Below are 22,527 nucleotides of genomic sequence, written 5' to 3' on the forward strand. Positions count from 1 at the left end.
CGAAAAAAGGCGAAAGAAGATGCATTCTCCATTAAAAAAATACAAAATTCTTTAAATTTCTTTGATGAAAAATATACTAAAAAAACAAGTAAGTTATAGTAACAGAATAATATCAATATCATCTATCTATTCCTTTTGAAAATAAAAATATAAAATTAGCTCCGTTTTATAATGTTCCATTAAAAAAAAGTAATTTTCTTCCCAATTGAAGTTTGCTCGTTCGTTCTGCGCGCTGCTGCCCTACACCCCCCTTCTCTTCTCTTCCATCATCAACCCAACAACATTCAAGTCCAACAAAAAAAAAATTCACATCGTCGTTCGTTCGTTTCCAGCAGCAACTCGTCGTCGTCGTCCGTCGCCATCGCCATCATCTAAATTCATCATCACGTTCGGGGTTCTTCTGGAACTCTAAATAAAAACTTCAACACAGCAGCAACTCTCTAGAAAATGCATAAAAAGGTAATTTATTCTAAATCTATATTCACAAATATTCACTTTTTATTTCATATCGAATGTAAATCGCCGCGGTGCTCTCTCCAACCCGCTCCCCCATGTAAAAAATTTTCATTTCACACAACGGCAAATCCATTTCATGGAAAATTACACTTTTTTTTTATTTTTCTTTTCAACCACCAATTTGTAGAATGACTTAAATATAATCGTCAAGTATAGAAAATAAGGAAAATATAACAGAAAAGCAAAAAAGAAACAAAAAATAAAATGTAATGAACAAAAAAATCAAGAATAAGATAAACACACACGAAAAAAAAAAGAAAAAACACTTAACATTTTTTCGTCAATTTATTTGTGAGGCTACTTACGACCAATTCAAATAAGACAGAAAAGAAAAATGGGTCGCTCTTCGATAAACTCCCAAAAGCTATCACAATCTTCTTCTTGTTTAGAAAAGAGCCCCAAAGATTATTTAAAACGAAATCAATTACGAAAGAAATCTTCTTCTGCTATCGCAAAGAAAGAATTATTATTATCATCTAATCGGCGGTGCTCCACAAAGGTGAGTATATTTTTTTTCCTCCTCTCGCATTTGACTTTACTCCCTGTCATCCCTCGAGAAATAAAATAAATAATAATTTATAAAAACTTCGAAAGAAACGAAGAGAGATTAAAAAAGGGAATTATGTTGCTTTTTTGGCCTGTGTGACACTTGCATTTCTGATAACAGCATGTTCAACATAAATTTTATGAATTGCACGTGATAAGAAAAAAAGATGTAAATAGAGCAAACCAAACCTCAACAATGAAATAATCAAAATACCCGCTAATCGAGCTGTATAAATTATGTACGTGTGTATAACAGTTTGTGGCGTAACTTTCCTTAGCCCAAAATTACAACTAAATTAAATATTTAAGAGGAAATTCTTTAATTTTAATTTGTTTTTATTGCTAATCTTCGATTTGAGTGTGACAAATAATAATGTAAATAGAGCAAACCAAACCTCAAAATACCCGCTAATCGAGCTGTGAATTATACGTGTGTATAAGAGTTTTTCACGTAACTTTCCTTAGCCCAAAATTGCAACTAAATTAAATAATTAAGAAAAAATTCTTTAATTTTAATTTGTTTTTATTGCTAATCTTCGCTAATCGAACTGTTAAATTACGTATGTATAACAGTTTTTCATGTAACTTTCCTTAATGAAAAATTGCAACTAAATTCAATAATTAAGAGAAAATTTTTTAATTTTGATTTGTTTTTATTGTTAATCTTCGATTTGAGTGTGACATTTGTTAATTTTGATTAATTTTATTTATATCACCCAATGTGTATAACAGTTTTTATTTTTTTTTTTTTTGTTTATTTAGTTAAACGCTGTTATGCAAATGGATCCACCTGGAGGTCGTCGGAGATTGGCTCGAAATCCAGTAGCAGAACAACAACAACAACAGCAACAACAACAACAACTCGATTCCTCACCATCGCCAGCAACAGATCCAGATCCAGATTCATCGAACGATGCCCCTGCTGCAGGTAGCAATTCAGCTGAATGTCGTCGAAGTTCACGCAAAAAAACTATCAAATTTGATGTTCGCGATTTACTAAATAAAAATCGTAAAAGTCATAAAATTCAAATTGAAGCACGTATCGATTCAAATGCTCCAGCTCCCAAAGTTGCTGGCACTAGTCAGGTTAGCAAAGCTGAACTGGATAGTAAACAGAAGAATTTTATTGAAAAATCAGCGATTTTTCGACGTTATTCGATTTCGGAGAATAAATTACCACCACGTCCACCACCGCCGCCAGGTGCATTGATTCATACAATTCAACAATGTGTGGGGGAGTTGGAACAGTTGCCTTTGGATGGTGGAGAATTGAATATGGCAGCGATATCACCGATAGCTAGGCGATTGAGTCGAACTCAGGATATACTTACGGCCAGTATGATCAAACCGAAGCAGGTAATATTTCAATATTGAATAGAGATTATTTTAAAATGAAATTAAGTAGGTTAGGTCAACTAACGGCTGAAGTCCATCACAACAGATGATGGCAATTGCAATAATTAAATTAGTTGGAGCTTTTGATAAAGCTATGGAGAGATAGTCGATGTTTATGATCGATAAGATCTCTAGGATCGTTAAAGAGGAACTTTGCTAGGTATGATTCATTGGAACAGAAGAGGTGTGAAACTTGTTGTTGCCTGGTATACCAATGTTCAACTTGCTAGATTGGTATAAGTTTCTTTCCCGTGCAGTTCATCAGATTCTTAGTTTTTTAGATTGTCTTCAAAAATAGTACCAATCCTTGAGAGATGATCTACAGATTCTGGAAGTTATTGAGTTTATAGAAACAGTATTCAGTGGCTTTCTGAAATCATGTTTTCCTTTAACCAAGATAGGATTTCCTTAATCGCCAAATGCTTCCACAGATGATGGCAAGGAGAGACTGGCGTTCTTTCTTCCATTTTATGGCGCCTTGTCATGAACAATATCCTCGTAAAGCTTGAGCGAAATAGAGTCAAGGCAGTGGTATATGCGCATGATCTGGTCATCCTAGTTTCTCCGGAAAGTGAAATCACTGACATGGCTTTAAGAAAAGTTAGTAACTGGGCTACGAGTTGTAGACCAAAACTCGGAGATAACCAAAATGATAACCAAAATGAAACGAAACTGATATGCCATTTACAACTAAAACCAAAATACCTAACTTCCTTCTACCTCAGTACGATCGGATATGTTTCTGACACCCACGGACTACTGCACTCCTCATTTGAACACTAAAGAATTGTATGGTAAAAAATTGTATGGAGCTCTTTCTCTGGGGAATAAGTTTTTGACATAGATAAAATCTCAGAATCAAAGATCAAAGACTTAATCTCATTCCTTAATGCTAAGTGGATTTAGGACAGTCTCCGGGTGGTTGGCTGCTCTCCCTATATACTAATGCTAACAATTTTTTCTGGGACTGGGTCATGCCAATTGTTTTAAGACCATTTAAATTCACTTATTACTAAGAGTTTCACGAGTTTTGGTATCAAAACGACGCACTCGATGCTAATTGGGTCATCAAGCAAGTGGGCTCATGGCCGCCATCTGTACATATGTACATACCCACCCAAGCTGTTTGCGTGAGTTCAATTATAGTTTTTAGATCCTTCCCCGATACGATAGGCAACGTCTTCAGTTTATGTAATCACTTTAAGTCCTTCCCTTTCCAAGCTAACAACAATTTTTCATAACAGTAGAAATAGAATTCCACCATGCATTGTGTCTCTGCTGACATATCTTTTTGCACACAATTATTTTGCCTGCTTAGGCTATTGCTTCTTTTCTTAGCGTCTCACACAGGTAAATTTTCCCAAATTCATGGCCAAAACTACAAAAAAAAAATTTGCGATTTGTTGTTTTTTTTTAATGCCAAGTTGTTTACAAATAACATAAGCTTAGAACCTGATTGATCATGCGATGCAAATTGTAACTGTTTAATCAGTAGATGCTTTCAAAGTAGAACATTTTAATTAACGAGTGCAGTAGCAAGGTTGGTTTCTTATAAGAAGTAGTTTGCTTTATTTTTTATTTAATTTTTTTTGGCGATTTTTAAAATAATTAACATGGATTCTGTTGCTAGTGGTATGTTAAAAAAAGATAATGACAAAGATAATGCAAAATTTTAAGTCTAAAGTAAATTTTAAAGCTTTTTAAGATAATGTGTTTGAGCAGTAAAAACAAACAAATTTTTTTTCTTTGATAATGAAAAAGTTAAGTTGATTTGCGTTTTTCTGTACTGAAAATAGTGTTGAAAAATAGTTAAATGTTTCCTTTATGGGAAACAATCCTAAAACATTGCGGTTTTTTGCGACTTATTATAATATTGGCTTCAAAAGGTGTTGGGGACGGTGATTTTTTTTTTTTTTTTTTAATTAGATTTTTCTTTTTTGACACAGGATCGTAATTAACTTTCATTTTTCTTTCAAGAAATAAGCTTTCTGAATTTTTAAAAAGCTGTTCGTCACGTGACATTACAGAAAAAATTAATTTTTTTGGTACCAAAGGTTGAAATATTGAAATTTCGGAGCAAATAGAGAAAAATTTAACGGATTTTGATTTTGCATATATGAACATAGAAGAAGATGGCTGGAGTGCCTCCAGAAATAACAACACCTTCTTAAAACAAAATATAAATTGGTTGCAATATGAAATATCGTTTCCATGCTGAGCCCATGGCTTTGTTGGACGGACTCAAATGGATTTTTCAGACCTAAGCGAACGGTCAAAGAGACGTAAAACAGAAGATTTACGTTCTAACTATAATGCCGAAGAATTAAGCTATGCTGCGCCATGCAACTGCGAGAAAAAGGGAAACTTGTTCATCAAATGTAATGAAAAATATAATATTTTCAACTCCTTCACGTGCTGAAAAATATCAAAAGCTTTGAAAAAAATTGACCAGAAAATTATTCCATATACAGCAGAAGAAGCACTTTCAATAGTTGTTGAAGGAAAATTAACTTAGTTTCATAATAACCATATGTATCCAAACTTAAGCCTCAATAAAATTTATTCATTCATTGGACAGCTCGGCGAAGAAGCCCAAGAATCACGAAACAAAGATATAAAGCGTTTCGAGAAAGTTTCTCAAGAAAATTTTCGAGGCAGCAAAATATGGAAGATGTGTTTTATAATCTCTTGGTCTCTTCTGACCCATTAATAAGTGGTTTGAGAAAACTAAATCCTAAAACAAAAAATGTGTTTCCCTCTGAAATACTTCAGTTTCTAATAGAACCAGAGATCGAGCAAGCAGACTTATAGTTACAGTTTCACAACTCACAAGTCATTGAATGATATACACACATACAAACTCACACTCATGTTTATTTATGTATATAGTTGTTATCTATGCCTGCATTATTTATTTATTTATAATAACGACTGTTCAACTGTTTTTTTTTCAATCTATTGAATGTATAAATATTGTATTATTAAATGTCAAATGAAAGAAACCCTATAGCGTAAAGTAAAAAAAAACGACTTTTTTCATTTTTTGCTTCTTTTTTGTGAATTTTCGTGTAAATTTACTTAAAAATGGTGAATTTTATGGAAATTATCTTATTTTGATATAATCATGCAATAATAAATTGAATAAACACAAAAAATAATTTTGGCCATGTTTTTGGGAAAATTTACCTGTGTGCTTTGAAAATCATGTTTACATACCTTCAAAATCTCAAGTATAGAGACAATAATGTCTGCTTCCATCTATATTTTCATTTGGCAATATGCCAGCTGGTGCAGCACATTTATAGGGTTCGAAGCTCTCTATAGCGTATAGCCCATCGCAGGTTTTCCTTTGTGACCTGTACCCCTGTTCTGTAACTTTATCATTGGCGATTAACATTTTTAAATGGCTCTAAAATAAATAATTTTTTTTTTCAAATTCAGAATTTATCAATTAAGAAATTATAAATTGGAACAAAATTTATTTTTATTTGGTGGTATAAAATGGATTTTAAAGTCATTCAAAATTCGTGTCGCCAGTAATAAAAATAAAGTTCACTTTGATCAATTTTGAAAAAAGTGCAAATATAAATTCGTATCCTCATCCTGTGGACTGTTTCCTAAGCAATTCTCACCCTGAACTTCATCAATGTGATTGCTGTTTACTTCTTATTTGAATAAGTACAGAAAGATATGGATTCTTTCTTATAGTACAGGATGGATAATTGACTTCGAGATCGTTTTTATTTGAGATTGCTTTAAAAATTTTAGATTTAACTAGCTGCTTTAGAAATTCGCTGTATTTTTGTTAGTTGGATTCCAAAAATGTCTTTTTTTTTAATTTAATTTTTAAGACCGTATTAGATGTTCCTGTGCTGTAAAAAGGAATGTTCTACATATACTTTTTAATTCTCCATCTTTTTGATGAATCTAGTCTTCACTCTGGTAACTACTAAAATTGAAATCAAAAAGTTACTCACCATCATTATTTATGTCCTTAATTATTAGGCAGACCCTGCAGGTCAACATCAGCAGTGAGTCTTCTTAGCTTGTTGCTAGGAAGAGGTCACAGATGGTCGTGACCACGATTTGAAGGCACAAGTCAAGGCCTTGACTGCGGGCACATCTCTATCGCTATAACCAGACAGTAAATGTACATTAATGTTGATACCTCTAGTATGGAGGATCTAGGGTCAACTTTTTCTAATGCGTACACCTAGGAGTCCTGAGTCCCTGAATCAAGAGAAAATCTTGGGTTTTCTCCACAAAAATAATTTCCTATTTATTTCCAGAAATTTCTGTTTACAAATAAAGAAAGTTAGGGATAAGTGACAATTTTTACCTGATTAACATTCAAAAATTCTAACTTGTTGAAAAAAATATTTAATTAATGTTTTTATATTTTCCAACAGGTAAGCAGTTTGATAGTCACAAAACTCGAGTGCGCAAGCACTTCGAAGGCAGCGGTTGCGTCGGCAGCTGCATCGAGTGCTGCCTCAGCGACAACACCAACCAGAAGACGTGTGGCGGGTGGGTGTCAACCATCGACTTCAGGTGCTACTACACAGCAAAGGGGTCCAAAACGTGGACGTAAGCCGAAAGCCAAAGTTTTCATCGAGTCCACAGCTGAATCATCATCACTGTCATCATCGTCTTCAAATGATAGTTTTGACCAAACTACAAACAATCAGCCAACTAGAAAGAAAGAAGGTCCATTCCGAAAGGACATTGAACCCGATGAACCAAAAGTACACGTTCCTCCAGATGAAAATTCCACAACAGCCATTGATTTGCAAGAGAATCTTGATGCAAGCTCTGTTACACTGCCACAACCAAGAATTCTAGATGATTCTGTGCATAATTCTACCGATGAATCATATGTTGCAGGCATAGAGGATCTATTCACTGAAAAAAATCATAGTTCAGATGAATCGACAATAGGATCGGTAGCAAGTTCGCCCAAAGGTAGCAGCAAAAAAGCCGATGAGATATCGCTTTTTGGTAGAAGTAATAGCACAGAAACATCTAGTTCCGATGACAGTGAAAAGAGACGAAGGAAAATTCGAATTTCAGTTAAAAGAGTTTCCTTGACACCTCAAAAGTCACCAAAATCTGCTGAATCAAATTCTGTTGAGCTTAAAGGCGATACAATTGATCTTCTATCCTCAACAAATGATGAAAATTCAAATGAAGATCAGTCAATAGTCAAAGGAAGAAAATTTAAAGCAATAAAAAAAGGAAATACAAATCAACCAGTTGAAACATGTTCAACACCTCCAGTGATTTTGCTAGATGGTGATACATCAAATGCAACTTCGATTGGTAGTAGTGTCATTGAAATCACTAGCTGGAATTCTGGAATGACTAATGAAGATTCCATGCCATCAATCAATACACGCAGAGTCAGAAGTTGTAAATTGAATGAAGACAATTCAGCTAAATCATCAACATCTGCATCATCGACTCAAGAAAGTAATTTCAAATCTATTCAAAAATCAACAACTGTACCTGCTACTGCTCCTGCTCCTGCTACTGAGAATGTTGAAATTTCATTAAGAAATCGTAGTTCTTCTCGAAAATCAATCGCTCCTCACCTGCCAATTGAAACCATTGCTGCCAGCAGTCCATCGACAAGTCTAACAGACGCACAATCAATGGATAAAGAAATTCTCGAGACCAATCAAGCTTCATTGATTCAAAAAAAGAAGATAACTTCTCCTAAATCAGTGAAGGAAACTGAAGAAATTGTTCAACAAGCAGTTAGTCCACAAGTTAGAAGTCTTAGAAGTGCTCAATCTGTTCAGCAAGTTAAGCCACCAACTCCAGCATCAAAAAGACAAAAGAAAAGCAATAAAACTCAGGTAGCTGAATGTAGTACTCCCTCTGAAAATCATGCAGAAGAGTCGACAGATAAAGAAGTTTCATTGATTTTTTCGAAGAACGAACAACTGGGAAATGCTTCTCCTGTAACAAATCAAGAATTAACTTTACCAAACACTGATCAAAGCCTTTCAGATTCTGCCCAGAGCCAAGCAGATATAAAACATAGCAAAGATCCGGATGAAACTGAGAAAAAAATTACATCAGAATCCGATAAGAAAGAGTCAATTGCTGCTGCTCCTTTAAAACAAACTCGATCTAAAGCCTTGAAGAAGCTTGAAAAGGAAAAATTAAATGAGCCTTTATTATCTGAAGAAGCAGTAGAAAACGATAAAGAACTAAAAGAGTCAGGTGCAGAAGAAGAAGATCCTACAAAATCTAAAAGAGAATCAACAAGTACTGTAGAAGAATCAACAGATCGATCAAGCACTGATACAACAACAACAACAGATCGACGAGAATCTCCTAGATTACGTTCTTCTTCATTGCCAACAAAGAAGCAAACCCAAAAGAAGACTTCTCCTTCTTCAAAAGTCATTACCAATTCAAGTACTACACCAGATTCTTCATCAGAAAGTTCGGAAAGCCATGAAAAATCTTCAAAAAATCGTATACAAATTAAGCCGACGACAGATAATAATGCGATTGATGATAAATCGAAAGAAGAAACCAGCAGTTTGTGTTCAGAGAGTTCCTCCATTACGTCTTCGGCAGCATCAACAAAATCTTCGTCCTCATCAACGTCGGCATCCTCATCAAATTCTAATTCATCATCATCCAACTCCTCATCGAATTCTGCATCGTCTTCTTCCTCTTCGTCATCATCATCCTCATCGTCATCATCAGAAGGAAGATCTACTCGCTCATCTAGAAAAATTTCCCCACAACATTCACCCCAATTGAAAGGCTTTGAAAGAAAATCTCCCATAAAACCTGACGATATCATCAAAACACAACAAACCACCAAGTCTGATAGTGAATGTTCCGAAAATGCTGCTTCCAAATTACAAAACTTAATGGAAAAGCGAAAAACTGCCCGAATGGAGCATTGGTCATCCAGACCACACATAGACAAAGAAGGAAGTGAAAGTTCTGATGATGTTCAACACACCTCAAAGACTCGTTCAGGAAGATCTAGAGGAAGAGTTGAGAAAAAGAATGAAGAAAATAGACGAAAATCACCTCAAAAAGCCTTGAAACAACAAGATTTAGGATCACCGCAAGATGAAATAGAGAAAACCCATGATGAAACGGCAAATCAGGAATCATCTACAACAGAAACAACAACCACAAATGAGACAACAACAACAAGTCCAAGAGCAAAATCGAAAAAAAGAACAAGACGTTTTGTTCCAATCAAATATAGTTCATCTGAATCTGGTTCATTGTCCGATGATGGAAATACACCGAATGAGAATACAAATAGATTGACCCGAACTCGACGAAAGACTATATCGAGTGCAAGTGAATTGGAAGAATTTACTGCGACAAATCTTAGTCCACCAGATTTGGCATTGGAATATTTGCCACGGAAATCAAAACAAGCAAGTCCTCCCGTAAGTCCCTCCTCAGGAGAGTTAACAAAGAAAAAAGATGAAGATTTAAAAAATGAAGAAAAAGAAGACAAATCAAAATCTTCAAGATCGAGGAAGGTAACCCGAAATGCAGCAACACCTCCTGCTGACATATCAAAAGAAGCAGATAAAGATATGGAGCAGCAATATATTGCACCAGCTTCCCCAGCCTCATCAACTGATTTTTCAACAACATCAGAAACTCAAGTAAAAGTCTTAAGACAAAGAAAAGTAACGAGATTATCTTTAAAAAATCAGGCTGATGCTGGACAGAGTGATGATTTAGAATCACCATCTGGCAATGAAAATCAAGTTATGCCAACTTTACACAGCAGTGCCATAGAACAAGTACAAGACAATAGCTCAAATGACAAAAATTCAAAACTAGAATGTGACCTCAAGGATGACAAGATCATCCCAGATCGCTTTGTTTTTGATGAAAACAAGGATCTTTCATCTACAACACAAACTAGTGTTGTTGCATTGGACTTGGAAATTTCTAAAACAAAGTCTCCAAAGCAAAAGAAAGGAATAAAGTTGTCTACGAAAAACTCTCCAAGCTCAGCAGAAGAATCGAAGGAGAAGATTCCTAAACCAAATGAAGAAGTAGAAATTGACAAACCTAAACAAGTTGATGAGAAAGAACTAGCTCCAAAAATTCTACCAACTCAAATTGAACCTTTGAAGGAAGTCGTCCTGGATGAGCAGCCATCTAATTTGAAAAAAGTAACTCGTTCCAGTCCAAGAAGAACAGGTGTTGCTGTTGGCGATGTCGAAACTAAAAATGATGATCTACCTTTGGATGATACAACTGAGAAGAACAAAAAAGAAGAACAGGTCCAAGTAGAAGCTAAAGACAATGAAGAGATGTTAAAACCACAAACAGAACTAGCAAAGGCCTCTTCCCCTGGAACAAGAAAAGGAACCCGGTTGTCAATGAAAAAATTAGATACCAATAATTCAGGACAAATCGATAAAGAAGAAGGTCCTGAAAAAGATGAAATCAAAACTGTTGAACATCAAAATGAAACTCCAGATTTTGTTTCTGTTTCAGTTGATGTCGTAAAGTCTGCTGATCAAATTGTAAAAACACCTAGACAAAGGAAACCAACAAGATTTTCTCAAAAAAGTCCAGAAGATCCAAAGCAGCTTGATCAACGACAACCAGAAACAAAAGATGCTCCCGAGGTGAAAAATTATGAAACTGTAGATGAGCAAAAAGAATCTGATGTATTGTCTTCCAAAATGAAAAAGGAAAAACGTTTAACTCCAAGAAGTTTGAATTTGAAAGATATTGAAGTTGTTCCACAGCAGCAGGAAGTAGAACCTAAAGTCGATGAAACTCCAGCAGAAGATTTCACTCAACTTGAAGTTTTAGAAAAACCAATGCTTCCCGAAGCAGTTAATAGTTGTATAGGTGAAGCTCTAAAATCAATAGAATCACCAAAGAGAAAAAGAAAACCAACACGATTTTCTCCCAAAAGTCCTGATAAAATTCAATCAGATATTGTTCCAGTGTTAAATGATGATAAAACCGAAGAAGCACCTAGTAACGTCCCACTAGAAGCTGAAGGTAAAAAGACCGAAGAGTCATTATTGGAAATACAGGCACCTGAGCAACTAGTAAAAACTCCTAGGGCTCGAAAAACAACTCGATTTTCACCCAAAACTCCTCCAGAAAGCCCAGTAGTCGTTCAAAAAGAGCCTAAGAAATCAAAAGAATCCCAATCACCATCAGAAAATGTAGAAAACAAACAGGAATCTTTTACTGATTTAGACAAATCTAATGACTATTCCACCTTATCTATGGAAACAACTCAAATAAAAGAACCTGTGAAAGTAACAAGAGGAAGAAAGGCAACAACTCGAACTCCTGCAGAGAATCTACAAATTGAAGAAGAATCAAACAAAGTTTTAGATGGTTCTCAATCTGCAATAACCCCAGAAACTGAAAATTCTGAGGCTTCTTCTAGTTCATCTTTAGAACCAACACAAGAACAAAAAGGACTTAAAGCAACAAGAACAAAGAAGGGATCACGATTTTCCCTCCAAACTTCTGCTGATAATTCAATTAATGAAAATGATACGAAACCTGGAGAAGCTGAAGATAAAACTGATGACTCTTCAAGAGGTACTCGAAAGACGCGAAAAGTTGCTGAAAAAGAGTCATGTCCTGATGTCAAGGTTTCTCGCGTTTCAGTTATACCCACGACAACAGCAGAAGAACAACAAACATCTAATTCAATGGTTGAAAAGGAAAAATCTCAAGAATCTACAGAATCTGGAGAAACCACAAAAGATAGCAATTCAGCAGCTATTGAGCCAGTTATTCAACAAGATGAAGTCGATGCTAAATCCAATACAGAACTTAGAGCAGTAAGTTCCCCTGCAATCCCTAATCCTACTCCTCCATCAAAACCTGAACTTGCAACAAAGAAAGGCTTTAAAAAACAATTGCAATCAATGTTGGATTCTCTTGCATCCAAAGGAGATAAAGGAACTCCTTCTCAAAAAGAAACAACACCTCGCAGAAAGAAAAAACAGCAACAACAGGAAGCAATGGCCCAAGATAGTCCAACTACAAAAAAAACTGATGAACCAACAAATCGAGAAACTGACATTATTAAAATTCCTTTATCTGATTCTAATCAATCAGATGATTCCCAAAAACCTCCAGATTCAACAATAACAAAAATTGAGCAAAAACAAACACCACGAAGGCAATTGGATTCGAGTTTCATAGAATCCTTGGAAAAGTCACTCCTTCGTCCGACATCGACAAAGAAATCTTCAAAAAAGAAAGAAAAAGAAAAGGAGAAGGAGACAACTACTACACCCGTGGTAGATTCTTCTCCCAAATCTAAAGAAGAGTCGTCGAAGAAGTCCACCACTACTACAGTCACGGCCAAGAAGTCTCTATTGGAGCCATTAGAAGAATTGAAAAAAATCGAAACTTCAAGTCCGAAGGTTAAGAAAACTAAACAACCCAAGGAGTCTCCCAAAGTCGATAAGAAACAACATCAACATCACTCATCCGAAGAACAAACACCATCGAAAGGAAAAAAGAATTTAGAAAAAGCATCAACAAAAGAACTGGATGAACCAAAACCTTTGGATATAATAGAATCAAGTTTATCAGAAATGTTTAAAGATGATCCAATGACCATGAAGAAGTCGTCTTTAGAAACATTTGAATCTTCAACTCCACATCATCATCATCAGCCGCAAACACCCAAAACTAAAGCTGAAACAAAATTCTTCTCCCCCATGAAATCATCATCGATTGAAGATGAACCACCGCCTGCCATTGGAATTGTTGAAAAACCAAATCCAGTGGTAGAAATAGCTCCTGTTAAAGAAAAATCACCTGATTTGCTGCCCGATCCACTAAAGGATATCGAGAAATTCATTGAAGATGGGGTGAATCTATTAAAACGATGTTACAAAATTGATGCAGATGATGATTCCTCTTTGGATAGGGATATTCTGAAACCCGAAGATATGATGACACCCAAAAAATGCAAGTTAGATGAAAGTGTTCCAGAGACTGAAGAGGTGAAACTACCACCCAGCACTCCACCAGATGATGAAAATTCCAATTCGAATTCAGAATGTTCGACAATGACAACCAATACATCGACCAGTGAGATTGATACTCCAAATGGAATTCGACGATCACATCGTATCAAGAACAATTCCAAGAGTACCAAATGTTTGGTTGGTCGTGGACTGGTAAGAGAGAGAGAACGTTTCTCAACCAAAGACGATGAAAAAACTATCTACTCGATTGACGATCAGAAGATGGATCTGGCAGAAGTTGAGGCAAAGAATTCCCAGTTCCTCAAAGACATGGAAGAACGATTGAGTAATTTCCGAGTAATTCGTGAGAATGAATACAAATGTGAACGGGTGATTAGCAAAGAGGCAAAACGCATGTTGTGCGATTGTTTCCTCACCGCCGAAGAAGAAGAACGTGGTGAATTGGGTTGTGGTGAAGACTGTCTCAATCGACTGCTCATGATTGAATGTGGCAGTGATTGTACGGTTCGAGAACGTTGTACGAACAGACGATTTAATAAATTCCTCTATTCACCATGTCGGGTGTTTCGAACGGAAAAGAAAGGCTTTGGAATTATGGCTGATATCGAAATTCTGCCCGGCGAATTCATTATGGAGTATGTTGGTGAAGTAATCAATGGCGATGAATTTGAATTTCGTATAAACGAATATTCCAAGGACAAGAATAAACATTACTATTTCATGGCATTGCGGAGTGATGCAGTAATAGATGCCACTGGTAAGGGTAATATCTCACGATTTATAAATCACTCGTGTGACCCAAATGCCGAGACTCAGAAGTGGACAGTAAACGGTGAATTGAGAATTGGATTTTTCAGTCGAAAGAGTATTATGCCGGGTGAGGAGATTACTTTTGATTATCAATATCAGAGATATGGCAAGGAAGCACAGAGATGTTATTGTGAATCGTCGAATTGTCGTGGTTGGATTGGTGCAGAACCTAGTTCTGAGGAAGAGGATTATGAAGGAGTCGATGAAGAGGACGAAAGTGAAGAAGAAGGCGAAGAGGAAGAACGAGCAGAAAAAATGGCTCCAGTCGTTCCTGTTGTTCCAAGTCCAATACCTCCGATTGTTGCTGTTGCAGATGTAGAAATGCAACCTCTTTTGCCGGTGGTTACTTCAGAAGTTCCTTCTCTCGAGGCTGAAGCTGTTCCATCACCGCAGCCAATTCCGACACCAACACCAATTATAACAACTGTGTCAGTACCATCTCCGGTGCCGGTTGTGGCGACAGAAATAGTTCCCAAAAAGAAGAAAGAAAAGAAACGTCTTCTACACGAACGTCGGGAGCCCAAACAATTCCTCGAAGATCCCGATATCGAGGATGAAGTTCGATTCCTTGTCAAGTGTGGTTTGCGTAATCAAGCGGACACCCTTCGTTTGTCTCGTCTTATTGTGCGAGCTAAATTGCTTGAAACGCGCATTAAACTTTTGCAAATATTGCGCCAAGGTGAATTACCATGCCGAAGACTGTTTCTCGATTATCATGGTCTACGTTTGTTGCATGGCTGGATGAGTGAAGTAATAGACACCCGTGATCCAGAGAAGAGCATGGAAATTCGAATGGAATTGTTGAGTGTGTTGGAATGTTTGCCAGTAGCGAATAAAACAATGTTAACTGACAGCAAGGTTTACCAAACTGTACGTGATTGGTCAAATAATAAGGAGTCACATTCACCAAGTGATGGATCTCCCAAAGAAGCGAATGCTAATATGTCATCAGTACCAGAATCACCTGTAGTAGCAGTGCCACCATCAGAAGATGCTAGTTCGGAATTGCAGAAACTTGCTGCAAAACTAGTTCATACTTGGGACAATTTACCAGAAATATTCCGCATACCGAAAAGGGAACGTATTGAACAGATGAAAGAACATGAACGTGAAGCTGATAGACAGTACAAGGACGTAGGTAGAGATTCGATGAGTGGATCCAATCGAAATCGTAACCAAGAAAGATTTATGAGTAAAAGCGGTCAGAAGGGTCGATTTAAATGGTCAAAAGAAAAAGAACAACGAGAACGTGCAATGGAAAGAAGAAAATTTGCTCAGAATAATAGTAGCGGCGGAAAAGATGGTGCTGATAAGTCAGCTAATTCTCAAGCTGGTGAATCACATCTGTCCAAAGAGCAAAGGAGGGAACTTTTTGCCGCAAAGGTGAGTTTAATATTTGTTAATTTTAATTTAAAGAGATTTATTTTTAGAGTTTTTGCTTTATATTATTTTTGAGGGTGCTTACTGTTAAAAGTGGGTAAAGATTTACAGCGCGCATCTAGCAACAATATAATCCGGTTCGTTGAGGTCATTCTCAACTTGTGCAAGCCCCTTTACTGAAGTTCAGTTTTTGTTGTTTTAATACATTTTGGATTCGAAGACTAATCGGACCATTTCTCGACGTTTTTTTAATCAGGTCGACGTCATTGTAAGTCTCGCAATGTACTGAAAGTTTCATATAACTTTTGTTGTTTTTTCTTTGATATTTCGTCAGATCTTCACAATTCTATTCCAACCTCTTCCGTCGCTTACGAAGCATTCTTTTTTGACCAAAATCGACAATTTTTTCATTTTTGTTTTGTTTTGCTTTTTACACGCTTATCTCCGAGGCTTGAACTAGCAACTACTCCTACGTCGGACAGTTACCCTAGTGCCCAGTGGCAAGAGCCCACTATTCAGAGGACCATGTCTTTTAATGTTTCCAATGTCGGTTCAACCGCTGCGTATGTACCTTTCCACTGAATACGTTGGATGGAATAGTTCATACAAGGTTCCCTAAAAGTAGTTCGACTTATTTGAAACTAGTGACGCTACCGTGTATTCTCTGAGTGAATTCTTTCGCTACTGTCTTATTTGTTGGGAAAACCTTAGGCTACGGCCACGTAGTCAGAATTCTGAGCGGCAATTTCGAACGACGAGGTGGAATACTGAATGGCAACTTCTAAAACACTGCAAATGCTAAAAATTCGAATAGTTCCATTTCCATTCAATTTGGAATTTTTAATTTCTAATACTAAATTATATTCTTAACAAACATTATGGTTTCTTTATAAAACCACATTTTGAAATAAATCAGAATTTGTTTTACTAAAGATTTACAAAAATGCAAACCCAGAAATCCATTGTCTTTTAAAATGTTGGTGACGATTTTCTCATTGGTGGAAATCCGACTTAAAACGTGATAGTTCCGAAAAAATTCCACTCGGAACTCACAGCATCGAAAAAACCACAAACTTGATTTTGACAATATTAAAATCCTTCACCTGGAAAAGCATCCTTCCAAAAGCTACGATCTGGAAACATTCCATATTCTGAACACACTGAACAGAAAACAAAACAAAATATTTCAGAAGTGAACTGCTTTCTCGCCTCATATAAGTCGAAGAATGCTTCCTGATTGGCTTATCTTTCCACAATGTTATCAAAATTTGGGCTTGATGTAGATTGTGGCAAAACTTTTAGTAACATTATTAGAGCAAACCATTTTTCATATTCCCATGTCACAAAACCGCACCCACTGTTTCTGTTTCCTTCGGCCCCACCAACATGCAGCGTGATGTCCTTTAATTACTCCAAAGACAAAAGGCCTATGGCCTATGCTCGGATTAAGTTGAAGTACCCCATCCAAAATGGTCATCAATTAGTTCGAGCTGAGCAATATCATCAGTTGAGAATTCGTTGGTGAACAAACTCTTTCGTTGCAATAGTAATTACTTTCGTTGTAATGTAATTGCCTACTTCTTTTTAACCTGTCAACTATAGATGGCTATTTAGGGAAAAGAATGCAATCAAATAAATCATCAAAGGATTATCAGGGATTATCCTTAGTTTTCGGAAATAGAATTATCAATTTTGTTTGTACGTATTAAAATTTATTTACTCCTCCAGGTTGCTCGCGATGAAGCTGAAAAACGTCAAGCTGAAGAACGTCGAGAATTCGACATCAAATGTCGCTTTTTCGGTCTCGACCCCAAACGAATACGACCAGAAAATATGCCCTTCTGCGTTAATCCTTCTACCGGTCAATGGTATTCTACTGACAAAAAACCAATTGCAACACCTCCTAGCTATGCGCACGTTCAAGTACCAGTTAAGCCGAAATCAACAAATCCCGAAGACTATCGACTGCCAGTAATGGACTTGCCTCCATTGTGGAAATTCGCCATCAGCCCCAAAGGAAAAATCTACTATTATCATGTGAAAATTCGTCTACCGCAATGGGAGCCACCAATAAAAATTCTACCTTTGGCAGGAAAAGACACTGCCGAGGTGAAAAATTCTGAAAGTGATTCGTCAAATGCTGGAATTATTGACAGTTCTGAGGATGATATTGAAGTTATTAAAGGTATGGGAGGCTATTCTTTTGCTTAAGAAATATTGTTTAACTGAATTTTTTTTGTTATAGGCCTTGACCCAGTCAAACTACAAGCATACATTGAGAAGAAAATTGAGGACAGAAGGCTACAGCGATATAATAGGCTGGTTGAAGAAAAACCTATAAGCGTAAGTAGTTTAACAGAAAATTAATTTATATTTGCTTACACATGGTTTTTGTTTTTCTTTTAGCCTCGCAAAGAAGAAGATCGTATTTATAACCAAATGGAAGTTAGAAAATATAAAGAAAACAAAGAGAAAATACGTAAACGTAAGGAGGAAATTCGTAGGCGTCGTGATATCATTGGCATACCACAACCCACTGTTGTTGACCCTACGAGCAGTTTATCAGAACTTATCGAAGCTGAAGAAAAGGCTGTAGATGCACTTCCTATACAGGATTATCTATTGTCTTCGGAAGAGGAAGAATTTATTAAAGCCGAATGTAATAATAGTCCACTTATTGATAAGATTGTTCAAGGTGATAAGATTGTGGACGAATTGGATGCATTGCATCGAAAACGTTCTCTGAAACGACCACTGCCTATTCGGGACAAATATGAGCATAAGAAACGAAAAGTGGATAAAAATAAGGATTCAAGCAAGAGGTAAGTTTAATTACAACGACTCTCTTTGAAAGCAAAATTACACTCGAAATAGAAAAATGCGTTTCATAAGACTTTATAAATATCCTTTTCCCAGGCATCGAATTTTTAAGTTAGTTTTTGACAGCATTTTCAGTAGTGGAAACACCCTAAAAAAATTTTGTATGATATTATTTTACGAGTTTAAAGGGTTTCCATTTGTAAAGTCTTAGGTTCCTTTTTTTTATAACCTCAAGTGAAAGGTATTTATAAGTTCTTTAAAATAAGGTATATTTAATTTCTGTACGAAGGCAATTTAGTTAAAGAGCTGTTAGCTATACGCATACGTTCGATCGCATTATTCTCTGTTAACTCTGATTTTAACAACATTCTTAAGTTTTGAAATACTTTATTTTGATATTTTAGCAAATTGAACATAATGAATATGGAAAAAGAAGCAAATAATACAATGAATCGAAAAAATTAAACAAGAAATACAAACGAAATTTAGGAATTTTATCAAGATAAGGATCATATCAAGAACTCTTACAATCAAGCAATGAAAAGTATCTCCTCGCTGAATAGCCTGATTCTGGTAAGTTCAAGTATGAAAACCAGTTCATCTTCAATGCTTAGGCGACATTCAATTTCCTGAGGAACCCAAGAATGAACCAGACAGACAGCAAAACTTTATTAATGAATAAAAAAACTGTTTTTTTATTTGTCTTCATGATATTCATTTTAGGGAATTTTATTTCTTGGTCATGACTTGAAGGCGAGTCTGAATACTAAACGACTCATAATAGTCAGTTAGTATAGGGTTTCTTCAAATACAAAAAGATGCATGTGTTAATATTTTCTCTAGTACAGAAAAATAACGTCACGTGACCGACAGAGTCGAAAAAAAAAGTAATTTGTATACCGTAAAAGCTTTGCAGTCTAGAGTCTAAATAAGTGCTTTTTCTTCAATGTAAAATTTGATCCGTAAAAGGACTTCAGTTAACTTTGATTAAGCAAGTAAAAATACTACATTGTAAAAATACTACAATTGTATTTTACCATAACTTGAAATTTTATTTATTTATTGTATGACTTCTCAAGTGTTTAAATTTAACGGTCACTGTGGCGTATGCGCAACCTTTTTAGAAACAAGTTATGTTAAAGCTGATTTATTGGCCAAATAAAGATACAAATCTATGCCCCTGAAGATGGCAGCAACCGCTGCCGAAACGTCGGAAAAGTAAATGAAAACTTTATCGTTTCATTGCCACATCTATTGTGACCAAAAGAGCCGAAAGAGCCAAGTTATGTTATGAGGACTTTTATGATACCCTTTAAAAAAAAAATAAAATCGGTTTTTAAAATAAAGGATGGTCGGCTTCTAAGCATATTCCTGACGTGGTATAGAAATTTCTTTCTGGCCGCATAAGATTTATAACCATTTAGTCGTATTGATCAACCCCTGTAAAGGAAAAATTGCAGTATTCGTCGAAGAATTGCGATAGTAGAGCATTATTATTCAGAAGTTTTTTTTTCTGTTCTTTTATCTTAATTAAGAGGATGATGTGAGCATTTTTCTAGTAGAAATTACTTGAGTAGATGAGAAGCAAAACTCCCTACATCCATTTTTTTTTTCCAAAAATGAGATTTTGATGTGCACTTATAGAGCGTGTACTACCCCCATATAAGACTTGAACGTTTTTTTCTAAAAATTAATGATTATGGATATAGCGAGTTTTGCTTCTCATCTACTCAAGTAATGTCTCCATTATTTTGTTAGACAAGTGCTTTTATTTATTTTGAATTCTTTTTTATCATTTTCCTTAACGCATTTTCTTTTTTTATCAATTTTAGTACAAAACGCAATAAAGATGGAGAAGGAAGCAGCAGCAGTGGTAAATATCGCAAAGTTAGAGAAAAATTCCGGTGTGAAATCGCTGGCATTATTGTTCCACATTTAAAACCATATCGCAGTGAAACATGTTTTACTGGAAGAATTCTCACTGATGATGATTTTAATCATTTGGCAAGAAAGGTACTTAAACGAACCTTTTTTTTTTAGAGCAAATAAATAAACAAATTTATATATTTTTCTTTTTATTTGAAGCTTACCCACTTTGTGATGGTGAAAGAACTAAAGTACTGCGAGTCAATTGGTCAAACACTCATAGTTACTGAATCAGTCAAAAATAAATCCCGCGAATTCATTAAAAAGTACATGGCTAAATATGGTAAAGTCTATGTGAGGCCTAAAAACGATCCAGAATTCAAGGATATACCATTCTTGTAAAACAATATTATTATAAATTGTTTTTGTTTTGTTTTTTTTTTTTTTTACTTTTTACACATTTTGCAATTAGCTTCCTTTAAAATTGATCCTATAAAAAAATGACTTGCTATCATTTGGTATCGTTTTCATAGTCTTTAGTTTATAAGTTTAGTCAAGAGAAAGCAACAAATCACCGCAAAACATCTTTTTCATTTTATATATAAATATACAAAATCAAACAAACAAAAAAACAAGAAAAAAAGGACCTACACTTTTTTTTCTAAAAATAAAATAAATAACTGTATTGAATGCATTATTTTAGCTCACTTCCTCCTCTCAGCCATCTTTATATCTATCTATCTATTTTAATTGTAATTGATTTAGATTTTAAGCAAAGCAAATATTTTTAAACGTTTTTATATAAAAAAATAACGTTGGATTTATGAGTATTTGTGAATATAAATTAGCAATCTTAAATATAATAATAATAATAAATCATTGGACATATATTATTAAATATTTTTGAATACATTGTAGAATATCAACAATAAATTAATTATGTAAAATGTTAATATATAGAAAACTAAAATAATTGAATAGAAATCAATAGAAATTAATAAAAATTTAATTGAATTTTAAAACATACAATTTAAACTGTTTTTAATTTCAATTTTGACAATTATAAGTGAAATTAGAAGTAAGTAAATAAAGATTTCTACAACATCTTTTGTCGTTCTCAAAATCGCAGTTACACAAAGCTTACATCTTATTTAGTATTTTGACTAGAATTTGAGGGTAAAGATTTGAGGCCTAATGATGAGTTAATTCAGGGAATCATACTCTTCTCTAAATAAATAAAGCCCGGTTAACTAAAGACGTTGTTTTGCTGTTGAAAATACTACTCCAGTCAAAGCGTAGCGTCGGAAAAAAGGGCCTAACCTTGCTAGCAGAGGCACTGTCAGTTTTTATTTCATGGATCGATAGGGGTATATTTTAAAGGCTTAAACCCAATTTCTTACCACCTGATCATTCTTTTTAGCGGAGTTATTCATAAAATGCAGTTTATGGGATATTCTTCTTCGAGGCGAATATCTTGGCACTAGAATGCCGTAGACCAAAAAATGAACATACAATATTTTATTTATAATATTTATGAATGTACATAATTTGACATTGATATAGCAATTACTTTCCGAGAAAATACGTATTTGTGAAGACTTTTTAACGAAGTTTACATGGTTCCCAAAAACGCGTTTTTCTCGAAACTGTGTTTTCAAAGTCATTGAGCAAAATATCTCCGAAACGGCTGGAGTGATCGGCTTGAAATTTTTACACAATTTTCTTAGATACTTTTGTCAGGTAATGAAAGAAGGAATAAGGTTTTTGACAATAATTAGATTTTTTAAGCCACTTTAAAGTGTAAATTTTCCTGAAAAAAAAACGATTTTTTTCTTTGGGAAGCCGTCATTTTGTCAAAAATCAAAATTTTGACTATTCCTTCGTTCATTACCTGCATTCGTCTATCCTGGAAATTAATCTTTTTTTTTTTTTAATTTTAGGTGATTTGCATCAGATATCTTGCTCACCGCCCGACACCTTTTTTGGAACAAAAATAACGGAACCCAATATTTTTTTTTAATACACACCGATTTCTTTTAAAACATTCAATTTGCTATATGTACATGTATTCTTTATGTTTGTATAATTTAAAACCTCTTCAAAAAAAATCCAAAAAAAAAAAGAACGTTTTTTTCGCACTTACAACTAGATATAACCCCTTAAAGTGAGTAAATACAAAATGGCAGTCAAATTCTTGTTGATA

General features: G+C 35.0%; 1 protein-coding gene and 1 long non-coding RNA gene across 3 annotated transcripts; one reads left to right on the forward strand and one right to left on the reverse strand.

The window, feature by feature from the left end:
- Positions 1-320: 320 nt before the first annotated feature.
- On the reverse strand, positions 321-932 carry LOC129911406 (uncharacterized). Its single transcript, XR_008771631.1, has 3 exons — positions 822-932; positions 496-648; positions 321-440 (listed from the first exon to the last, which is right to left on the reverse strand). It is a non-coding gene; the product is annotated as an uncharacterized LOC129911406 (long non-coding RNA).
- Positions 325-21,218, forward strand: LOC129911365 (probable histone-lysine N-methyltransferase CG1716). 2 transcript variants are annotated; one of them, XM_055989134.1, is made up of 9 exons: positions 332-459; positions 644-1,015; positions 1,825-2,418; positions 6,867-15,641; positions 17,367-17,823; positions 17,884-17,981; positions 18,045-18,460; positions 20,291-20,471; positions 20,544-21,218. In XM_055989134.1, the coding sequence occupies exons 2-9, from the start codon at positions 851-853 to the stop codon at positions 20,724-20,726; spliced, it is 10,869 nt and encodes a 3,622-aa protein (XP_055845109.1). In that variant the 5' UTR covers positions 332-459; positions 644-850; the 3' UTR covers positions 20,727-21,218. The 2 variants fall into 2 exon arrangements, with proteins under 2 accessions (XP_055845110.1, XP_055845109.1); XM_055989135.1 differs by lacking the exon at positions 644-1,015 and having other exon boundaries at positions 325-459.
- Positions 21,219-22,527: the final 1,309 nt, after the last annotated feature.

The sequence above is a fragment of the Episyrphus balteatus genome, chromosome 2 (genome assembly GCF_945859705.1).
Source record: "Episyrphus balteatus chromosome 2, idEpiBalt1.1, whole genome shotgun sequence".
Lineage (NCBI taxonomy): Eukaryota > Metazoa > Arthropoda > Insecta > Diptera > Syrphidae > Episyrphus > Episyrphus balteatus.

Excerpts from the sequence above, each read along its gene's own strand:
- LOC129911365 (XM_055989134.1), top strand. The coding sequence starts at position 851 with ATGGGTCGCTCTTCGATAAACTCCCAAAAGCTATCACAATCTTCTTCT. Across the intron at positions 15,642-17,366 it reads GGGAACTTTTTGCCGCAAAG|GTTGCTCGCGATGAAGCTGA; the intron begins GTGAGTTTAATA and ends TTACTCCTCCAG. Across the intron at positions 17,824-17,883 it reads TGATATTGAAGTTATTAAAG|GCCTTGACCCAGTCAAACTA; the intron begins GTATGGGAGGCT and ends TTTTTGTTATAG.